Source organism: Myotis brandtii, unplaced genomic scaffold, assembly GCF_000412655.1.
Source record: "Myotis brandtii unplaced genomic scaffold, ASM41265v1 scaffold2658, whole genome shotgun sequence".
NCBI classification, from domain to species: Eukaryota; Metazoa; Chordata; class Mammalia; order Chiroptera; family Vespertilionidae; genus Myotis; species Myotis brandtii.
The window spans coordinates 166,815-177,497 of NW_005360118.1; the positions used below are offsets into that span (position 1 = coordinate 166,815).

General features: G+C 49.3%; 2 protein-coding genes across 2 annotated transcripts in view; one reads left to right on the top strand and one right to left on the bottom strand.

Annotated features, from left to right (window-relative positions):
• SYCE3 (synaptonemal complex central element protein 3) overlaps positions 1-6,991 on the top strand; it is a 7,665-nt gene extending 674 nt beyond the window's left edge. The window contains exons 2-3 of the mRNA XM_005868230.2: positions 115-223; positions 6,814-6,991. Coding sequence (XP_005868292.1) covers positions 115-223; positions 6,814-6,971 — 267 coding nt within the window. The 3' untranslated portion in view covers positions 6,972-6,991. The remainder of the gene's footprint in view (positions 1-114; positions 224-6,813) is intronic.
• Positions 6,992-7,310: 319 nt separating this feature from the next.
• KLHDC7B (kelch domain containing 7B) lies at positions 7,311-9,999 on the bottom strand. The gene has a single exon (XM_005868249.2). The coding sequence runs from the start codon at positions 9,997-9,999 to the stop codon at positions 8,251-8,253; it is 1,749 nt and encodes a 582-aa protein (XP_005868311.1). The 3' UTR covers positions 7,311-8,250.
• Between the last annotated feature and the right edge of the window lie 684 nt (positions 10,000-10,683).

Consider the following 10,683-nt stretch of genomic DNA (forward strand, 5'->3'; position numbering starts at 1 on the left):
CCCCAATCTCCTCACCCCTCACCCCTCACCCCAATCTCCTCACCCCTCACCCCTCACCCCAGTCTCCTCACCCTTCACCCCTCACTCGAGTCTGTCTCACTGCATCTTCTTTAGATGGCTGAATCTGACCCTGGGGAAAGAAACTGCGACAACATGCTGAAAATGCTGTCCGACCTGAATAAAGACTTGGAAAAGATATTGGAAGAGATGGAGAAAATCTCAGGTAGGCTGTTTTCCCAGGCAGGGTGCCTTGGCCCTTCTTTCCAGTAGCTCACATCCTCCCTATACTTTCAAGCTCCAATCAAGTGCCTTCTTACTAAGGCCTTCCCTGACCACCTCTCAACTTCTATACCAGGTAACAATTGTGCCACAGAAATTGACACTTTCCACTGAATAGTGCCTTGAATTATTTTCTAGTTATTTTATGTGTTTGCATCTAATTACTGCAATTGGATTGTTATCTTTTTGAGAGCAGAAATAATAACTAGGCACACACACAGTACCAGACCTAAGCTCAAGTATTCAGCAAATGACAAATGATCCTATCTAATAAAAGAGTAATATGCAAATTGACCACCACCCCAACACACAAGATGGCCACCCCCATGTGGTCATAAGATGGCTGCCACAAGATGGCCAGCAGGGGAGGGCAGTTGTGGGTGATCAGGCCAGCTGGGGAGGGCAATTGGGGGGGACCAGGCCAGCAGGGGAGGGCAGTTGGGGGCGATCAGGCCTGCAGGGGAGGGCAGTTAGGGGTGACCAGGCTGGCAGAGTAGGGCAATTGGGGAGGGACCAGGCCTGCAGGGGAGGGCAGTTTGGAGGAACCAGGCCTGCAGGGGAGAGCAGTTAGGTACAACCAGGTCAGCAGGGGAGGGCAGTTGGGGGCGACCAGGCTGCAGTGAACATCTTCATACATCTATGCCCATGGATCAATACTTTTAGGGACACTACCAGATAACCTCACAGAATGTCTGATTCAGAACTTACTTCCATCAGCAGTGCCTAGGGGTTCTTAGATACCACAAGCTCACAAACACTTGATATTATCCAGCTTTCTAATTTTGCCAGTATAATGCGTGTAAAATGATAGCTGAGTGTTTTCATTTTTATTTCTCTGATGAGTTCCAGACTCTTCTCATATGCTTGTTAATCTTTTGGGTTTCCTCTTATGGAACATAAGAAATAGTATACCGTAAATACTTAAAAATATGGGCACTGGTGCTTGATTACCTGGGTCAAATGCTGCCTGTGCCACTTATTAGTTGTGTAATCTGGCTAATTCCACTTCTGAAAAGTAAAGATAATTATACTAGTAGTATCTACAGCTTAAATTTAAATAATATTTTATTAAGGTGAAATGTACATAACATAAAATTAACCCGTTTAAGTATAAATTTGATGAAATTTAATATATTCACCATGTTATGCAGCCACCAACTCTGTCTGGTTCCAAAACATTTTCATCACCCATAAAGAATGCTCTGTACCCATTAAGTGGTCGTTCTCATACCTCTCTATCCTTGGCCCCTGGCAACCACCAGTCTGTTTTTACTTTCTATGAATTTATTTATTTTGGATATTTTATATAAATGATTCATATAATAGTATGTGACACTTTGTTTCTGGCTTCTTTGACTTAGCATAACATTTTCGAGGTTCATTTCTATTGTAGCATGTATTAGTACTTTACTCCTTTATATCCACAAATAATATTCCATTGTATGAATGTCATATTTTTAATTATTCATTCATCCATTGATGGATAGGTCCACCTTTTGGCTATTGTGAATAGTGCTGCTATGAACACATGTGTACAAGTATTTGTTTTGAGTACCTGGTTTGCAATTGTTTGGTGTATTACCTACGAGTAGAATTGCTAGGTCATATGGTAATTCTATGTTTAGCTTTCTAAGGAATGTCAAACTATTTTACACAATGGTGCACCATTTCATAGTCCCTCCAGCAGTGTACAAGATTTCTCCACTTCCTTGCTAATACTTGTTATTTTTCAGGGTTTTTAAAAAATTATTGAATTTCCTGTCTTATCAATTTGAAGTAGTTTCTTATATATTCTTGATATTAACCCATTATTAGCTTTATGCACTGTAAATTTCTTATATTCTACCATTTTTATGAAAACTTTGTCCGTATTGTCCTTAGTTTTAAAAATTTTATAAAAATAAATCCACCAAATTTTGCCTTATGGTTTGTGGTTTTTAAGAAGTCCCTACACCTGCTAAATTTTGATCTATAAATATTATTTGTACCTTTCATACTTATATCTTTAGTATATCTGGAGTACACTATCCTTTTTTCATTGATTTTTTGTGTGTGTTATTTTGTCATGTGCTAAATTCCCATATATACTTAGGTCTATCTCTGAGCTTACTTTTTTCTTCCATTGGTCTATTTGTCTGTACCACACTATTTTTAAAATAGGAATGTATAAGTTGTCTTGATATCTAATAGGGCATATTCCCCCTTTTAACTTTTATTTTTTAAGATTGACTTAGTTTTTAAATCTTTATTTTTTCATACTAGAGACGCAGTGCACGAAATTTCATGCATAGTTAGGGTCCCTAGCCGCTGCTGGCTGCCAGCTACCGGCTTCTGGCCGGAGCCACCCTTCCCCCTGCTGCCTGCCACCACCACTAGCCGGGGAGGGGCCGTGGATGGTTGGCCGGCTGGCCCCATCTCTGGTCAAACTCCCAGTTGAACTCCCAGTTGAGGGGACAATTTGCATATTAGGCTTTTATTGTATAGGATACATTTTTATAATTTATAAATACTGATAGTTTTACCTTTCAATCCTTACACCATTCATTTCTTTTTTTCTATTCCATTTACCAGCATATCCAATAACAATAATATTAGTAGAAGCACCCTTGTTTGATACCAGTCTTATAGGGAATGTATCCACAGTTTCTCCATTACATATGAGTTTGCCATAAGTTTTTGGTATATCACCTTTAGTAAGTTAAAGATGTCTCCTTCTCTTCCTAATTTGTTAGAGTTTTGATTGTTTAAAATCACAAATAGGTATTATTAAACTTTATTACCTGCCTTTTTTGCATTGAGATATTTCTATTATTTCCCTCTTTTTATAAATGTGGTTAATTATAGGGATTGAATTTCTGATATTTAAGCATCCTTGAATTTCTTTCACAAATCCTGCTTAATCATAACATATTATCTTAGCACACTGTTAGATTTCATTAGCTCATGTTATATTTAGGATTTCACATCTATATTCATGTGAGGTAGACCTACAATTTTTCTCATGTTGTCTTTTGTTTTGGAATAAACCAGCTTAGAGAAAATTACGTATTTACTAGAGGCCCAGTGCATGGATTCGTGCACATTGAAAGGAAATTAATTAGAAGAAATATTTCAGAGGCCAGGGAGGGATCGCAGGAGGGTGGCTCCAGGGCATGTCCAGCCTCTCTCATCCAGTCCTGATCGGCTGGACCCCAGCAGCAAGCTAACCTACCAGTCAGAGCCTCTGCCCCCTGGTGGTTAGTGCACATCATAGCGACTGGTCAAACGGTCGAATGAACGGTCGAACACTTAGCATATTAGGCTTTTATTATATAGGATTTTTTCTTATCTCTATTCTCAAATTTTCTGCTATATAAGTGGAATGCCACTAGGAAATGCTTTTCTTAAAAAATTACACCAGCCCATATAGTGAGATTATTAGTCTTCCTTCTTTTCCTAATTTTTTGAATTACTTGTATTAGATAAGCATTAACTGTTCTTTCAAAATTTGGTAGAATTTCACCCATTTACATTTTAAAACGTTGGTTGGTCTGTTTTGCCAATTATTTGAATTAGCTTGTGGCCTGTGACCTCCAGGCTTGTCATCATCCCATTTCCTGGTCAGCTAGCCCTCTTGTCTCATTCCCTGTGCTCTCTGTCTTCCAATTCTACTTTCCAGGCTCCCAAAGCAAATCCACTTACTGTATCACTAGTTAGTTCTCTCTCCTAAACAGATTTTTGGGACACTATCCTCATCCTTTACTAAATTCTGCATCTAGGTGCTGTCCACCAATGGTCATTGGTGCCAATTCAAACGCTAACAGGAATCCCCAATTTGGAGTGAAGAAGGAAACTTTCTTTGGTGCAAACAGCTCCACGGTAATACAGCGTGACTATGAAAACAGTACTGCTGAGCTCCACAGTACTGCATCACAGCTGCCCTGGGCCAGGCCCCTCCTTCAGCAAGGAAGCTCTGCTGTGAGGTGGTGTTCAGGGTCAGTCTTTGGTAGGCTGGGAGCTGGCTTATATAGACAGAAGTCCCAGCCCCTCGTCCCTGATTGGTCAGAATAGAGCTGCTCCAATTGGTCTGAGCTGCACAGCTCTGATTGGATTGGGAAAGCCTCAGTCCTAATGGTTGAAATAGGATTCCAGGAACTCCTTTATAAGGGCTGGCTCAGCTAGCAGCAATACAATGCAGGCAGGCAGTTCAGTGCAGAGGCTTCTCCTTGACTTGAGAACCCTTCTATGCAGAATTCTATGCAGAAATGGCTGCTAGGCTCTGCTTTTTTTTTTTTTTTTTTTGCCCAGGTAGCCACCAGGAGCAGTTCTTGGTCCTCAGAGTTCACAGCATACAACTTGACCATTGTTTCTTAATTTCCGTGCAAGGACCTTGGCTTTACCCAGTGGGTTTTCAAAGTGTACAGGCAAGTTCTGATTAGCCTCTCAGAATACCTGCTGTTCAGGCCCCTCCACTGATTATGACCTTGGCTTTGCTGCTGCACAATCCTTACCAAAAATCCCCAGAGGGTGCCTGCCCTCACTACCTGGCCTGTAATATGACTCCTCCTACCCCATTTCTCTATCACAACACATACTACTTATTTCCTTCACAGCACCTTTCACAATTTGAAATTGTCTTGTATGTTTATCTGTCTCCTCCCACTGCAACTAGTATAGATAGATACTGCATGAGGGTAGGGGGTGTCTATCCTCTGTACAGCTTTATTGTCATGGCTGCCTGATAAAATGCCAGCATAAAGGAGGTGCTCAATAAATACTGAATGAATGAAAACTCGAGACATATATTGCTTGAGAGTGTTCTGGTGCTTGAGTTCTGTTCTATGTATTCTATATACTTTTTCTTGGATCAAATCAGAAGAGGGCTGTGAACTTGCTGTTGTGTTTTGGTGTCTCATTGAAGTGCCTTTTCTGAACTGTGCTTTGGTGCTATGCCACTAGCTTTCTTTCACCTGTGATTACAATTATAGTCATGGAAGAATACCTTGCGTTTAAGGTAGGATGTCATCAAGGGCATTTTCAACTACATTACACTTCTCATAAAATATACCTATAGGACAGGTTTTTTTCTTAGGATAAAAGATTCTTAAACAGTGAGTTTGTTTTTATTTTATGGTCACTGAGTCTTGTAGCTGATCATGTTTCCTTTTCTGCTTTGGCCTTAGGAAACTCAGCTGGAATTCCAGCTGCATTATAGGATTATATGAGATTCATTTCTGTGAGCATTTTTTATCTTGAATTTTAATTTCTTACCTACCCTAACTCTTTGCACTAACTACCTCAATTATTTATTTCATAGTAAAAGTTTCTTCTTTCTTGAGCACCTAATATGTGCTAGGCAGTTTACTTAATCTTCAAGGGGAGCCATGAGATTGGGACGTTGTCTGACCCTTACAGATGAGAAGGCTGAGGTGAACAAGTTTAAGTCACTTGTAGGTTCCACAGCCAGCAAGTGGAGAGTTGGAGTAAGACTCTGATTCTCAGTTCATGTTCCACCTGCTGTCCAGTTGGTCTGAAAGAATGGTCAGCAGCCTCCCCACCCTCCCACCCACCCACCACACCAAAATTATCCAGATGCTTGTTAAGATGCAGGTCCCTGGGCACCATTCCCAACTTGCTAGACAGAACCTTTGAGTTGTAGGAGGGGCCAGCAGTCTACATCTTAACAGGTGTCCCAAGGAACTCCCATGCTTCCAAAAGTTCAAGAATTCCTGCACTTGTACAGTCATAGCCCTGTCTGTTGAGATACTGTGCATACCTTTTCTAACAACTCTTCCTGTCATGCAGAAGGGCTAGGACCCTCGTTCTTTGTAGTTCTCGAGGGCAGAGCCATACTAATGGGGTGGGTACTACAGAGAAAAGGGGGTGGAGTTTCTGTACAAGCAACACATGTTCACCTGTAGGCCCAGGGGACACTGCCCTCAAGTTGCTCTTAAAGGGAAAGGGCAAGGAAGTCGGTCAGTGTAGTGTGAGCACCAGAGGACACCTAATGTGGGGTGCAGCAAACCCTCCCAGAAGGAGAAGCTCTGGACTGGCCTTTTAATTAAAGCACAGAGATGCCCGGGTGGAGGTGGACAGGCATTCAGGCCACTGAGCACGAGGTAACATGAGACTCAGGGCCTTGCAGGAGTGGGAGTGGTCAGCCATACCTGAGCCTGTAAGCTTGGTGGGTGTTAAGACTTCTTAAGGGTCACCCTTCAGCCACTAGCTGTGAACTGTGGCTAGGTAAGGGTCTGCTTTTGCTCTCATTTTTCCTAGCATTTCATATCAGACTGGCCTGCAGCCTTTTAGTGTCATGGCTGATATATCCAGAAGTTAAGGCTTGTGTGAGATTAGAGAAGTTTCATTACTGCTCTGTGAAGGGAGTAGTTTTAATCGGGGGGTGGGGGGGGTGGGAGGTTGTGAGCCCTGTATCAAGTGGCTGCCCAGCTTTCTCTCCTTAGAATAGTTGGGTCACTCAGCCTGGTATGGTCCCTGGGGTGCTCCGGCACCACAGCCCCATCCTGTGGCCTGACCAGGCCTGTCTGGTTGTTGCAGTGCAAGCCACATGGATGGCCTACGACATGGTGGTGATACGCACCAACCCCACCCTGGCAGAGTCCATGCGCCGGCTGGAGGACGCCTTCCTCAACTGCAAGGAAGAGATGGAGAAGAACTGGCAAGAGCTGCTTAGTGAGACCAAGCGCACACAGTAGGCCCCCGACCCCACCCCGCAGCCGCCATGCTGGGTCTGTCTGTGTGCAGAGCCACAGCGGGTGGAGCCTTCTCTGCCTGGCAAAGAAACAGTGACCCAAACACACAGCTGCATGCATTGCACCTGTTTCTCAATAAACTTATTTTCAAGCACATCCTGAGGACTCCTTTCTGTCCCCCCAGCTCCATGTGAAACCTTGTGAACAAAATGTGGGGTGTGTAAGATGCAGATGCTGCCAATGAATGAAGCATATGTAGTGACAAGCATAGAATAAAAAGCAACAAGGGCCAGCCAGGGACAAACCAGGTCAGAGGGTGGGACGGGCTGCCGTATTCAGATTTATTTTCCTTCCTGTGGAGGGTTCCAAAGTGGGCTGTGCCAGGTGCTCATATATGTGACCTATGTTCTCAGAATTCCCCTGAGTGACATGCCCATTATCCCCACTTCACAGGTGAGAAGACAGATGTCTCGCCCAAGTCCCACAGCTAATAAGGGGCAGAGCTGGGGTGCGCCCAGGTCTCATGTAAGAAGAGAGTTAGTGGGAAGTGGGGTGGGAAATGGAGGGGCTGAGCAGGTGGGAGAGACCCCACAAGGCTGCAGAAGGACATGAGCCCCAGCAGTCCTGGTCTAGGCTGGGGTTATGGGCAGGGGCTCCAGACAGCAGAGCAGTGTCACAGACAAGGGTTTCAGACAAAGGGGACCTAAGAGTTGTTTCTGGGAACAGCCAAGCCAGGTTCCCCAAGGCCTCAGGACGGGCAGAAAATCCCAGAGGCTAGAACGTTTTTCTGGAGACTTATTTGTTCCCTGTTCCCTCTTCCAGCCCCTCATGGGCCTCTTGCCTAGCTGGGAGGCCTAGGGAAGCCATCTCCTTCCTGGGCCCAGCAGTTGCCAACTCCTCAGCCAGCCAAGTCCAGGTTCATGGGGACCCCGGGGTCCCTGGCGGATTATTTCCAGGCAGTGTGGTTGGTGCTGTGGCAGGAATCTGGCCGGTGGGGGTCCTTTGCACGGAGAAGGATTCCTGAGAGCAAGCTGAGGCACTGGAGCAAGGACTCAATAATAAAGCAGGAGGCACGTGGCTGTGGTAGGGACGCCACGCCACCAGCTTCCAGGTACAGGGAGCCTGGCTCTCGCGCAGGAGAAGGAGGGCCAGACATGAGGCTCATTATAACAGAAAAGGAAAGTTGTCCCAGAAAGAAGAGCAGCCCCTTTCCCCTGCCCCACCCGCCTCACAGCCTGGCCCAGAGTCTGCCTGAAGAGGGGCACGGCAGTCCTGGCGCAGCTCAGAGGGAAGTCTGTAGCGGGTCCGAGGGGGGCAGAGTCAGGATGAATGGACAGAGGACCCCTTTACTCCCCAGGGGGAAAGGCTGCAGCTCCTTGGCCTGGAACTGGGCAGTCCCCTCGGAGACCGTGAAGGTGGCAGTGACCTGGTGGTTGAGGCAGTAGATGGTGTTGCCCAGCACGGTGCAGCGCAGCGGGACAGGGTCCGGCAGGGGCAAGGGGGCGGCCCTGCTCCAGGAGCCTGTCACGGTGTTGTAGCGCATCACAGCGGCACCCACCCCCCGCAGCAGGTCAAAGCGGTACAGGAAGCCCCCCAGTGCCACCATGTCGCTGGAACGCCGGTGGCTGGCGCTATAGGGGCACTCCTCCCACGCATCCTTCACCGGGCTGTACCTGAGCAGGCGGTAGAAGAGGTGGCCCCCAGTGACGTAGATGTCCCCACGGCAGGCCACAGCCTCGTGAGCCACAGGGAAGGTGCCTGCGGGGAGGGGCGCCCGTGAGGTCCAGGTGTCTGTGCGGGGGTCGTAGCGCTCCATGCTGTACAAGCACTCGCCACCGATGGCGTAGAGCAGCCCGTCCAGGGCCACCAGTTTGAGCTGGGCACGGGCCTGCTGCATGGGCCGCACCTGGCTCCAGATGTTGGTCAGAGGGTTGTAGCAGAAGACCTCATTGGAACAGATGGCCTTGGAGCCTGAGCCACGGATGCCCCCTGCCAGGAACAAGTAGTTGTGCATGGTGCAGAGGCCACAGCCCCGCAGCGGGGCCTCTTCCGGCACCTGGGTCAGGAGCCGCCAGGTGTTCTCTTGGGGGTTGAACACGTGCAGGTGCGATGGAGGAGGCAGGGGCGCAGGACCTGTGGCAGGAGCCTCCTCCACTCGAGGGCCCCTTGTGAGCCCTGGACGGCTCACCTGGTAGAGGCTGGGCAGCACGAGGACCCCCAGCACAGCCTGGCCCCTGCCAGTTCGAAGGCTCAGGATGCGCTCCCGGTCGGCCCCACTCAGCTGCCGGTAGAGGTTCGGGTCGCCCAGCACGTGCAGCAGATTGTCGCTCATCAAAGCATAGGTCTCCTGGGCCAGGACGGGTTGCCCGTGCTGCTGGGCAAAGGCCAGGACATCCAGGCAGCTGCCCAGGTCCAGCCGCCGCTGCAGAGCTGCTGCCGAAGCCGGCTCCCGGGCAGGGGAGCTGGGCTTCCGGGGCCCCTCCACCACCCCCCAGGTCCCAGGCCTCTGCAGAAACACCATGAGTTTGCGGGCCTCTTTCTGCTCCTCTGTGAGGACCTCCCTGCTGCCTACAGGGCTGGGCCTCTTCCCTGGCGCCTCTCCTGGGGCCGCCTGGCTGGCCTTCAGCTCAGAGCTCTTGGCTAGTTCACACATGCTGTGTTTCCGTGGCCTGGGGACAGGCTGCGGGTCCCGCCTGGCAGAGGGAATGGGTGCAGGGCCAGGCTTCCTCTGCTCCGACAGCGACAGCGGAGCTGGGGCCCTGGGCACTGCAGCCTCGTTAGCCTCAGAGCTTCTGTGCTGCGGCTGACATCCTGCCTCAGCCAGGCCCCCTGTGCCAGCCCCTGTAGCCACCCCAGCTGGGGAGCCATGCCTGTCCTTGAGACTAGGGATGGCCCCTTCAGGGAGAGAACCAGGCTCCCTGTTCTCCGAGGCTGTGAAAGTACAGGGCTCTCTAGGGCTCTCTGGAGCTGCCCTTAGGGCTGTCCCTTGGGGCCTCTCTAGCCTGGGGAAGGGGTGACTCCTAAGAACCATTGAAATAAGATTTCCCCAGCTAGTTGAGATCTGCCCCTCCTGGTTGCCCTTGCGAAGAGTCACACTAGGCTCCTGACTTGCAGGCTTTGACTTACTTGTGGGGACTGGGGCTGGGGCTGAGGCTAGGGCAGGGCCTTGGGCTTGGGCTTGGGCTTGGGCTTGGGCTTGGGCTTGGGCTTGGGCTTGGGCTTGGGCTTGGGCTTGGGCTTGGGCTTGGGCTTGGGCTTGGGCTTGGGCTTGGGCTTGGGCTTGGGCTTGGGCTTGGGCTTGGGCTTGGGCTTGGGCTTGGGCTTGGGCTTGGGCTTGGGCTTGGGCTTGGGCTTGGGCTTGGGCTTGGGCTTGGGCTTGGGCTTGGGACTGGGGCAGGGGCTGTAGCTGGGGCAGGGGTTGCAACAGGGGCAGGGACTGAGGTGGTAGCTAGGAATGCAGCAGCAACTGGGGCTGTGGCTGCTGCTGGGGCAGGGGTTGGGTCAGGGGCTCGGGCTGTAGCTACAGCTGTGGCTGGGGTTGCAGCTGGGCCTGGGGTTGGGGCTGGAGCTTGGGCTGGAGATGCAGCTGGGGAAGTGGCTGGAGCTACTGCTGTGGCTGCGACTGTGGCTGTGGCTGTGGCTGTGGCTGTGGCTGGGGATGCAGCTGGGGCTGGAGATGCAGCTGGGGCTGGGGATGCAGCTGGGGCTGGGGATG

Excerpts from the sequence above, each read along its gene's own strand:
- KLHDC7B (XM_005868249.2), bottom strand. The coding sequence starts at position 9,999 with ATGGTTCTTAGGAGTCACCCCTTCCCCAGGCTAGAGAGGCCCCAAGGG.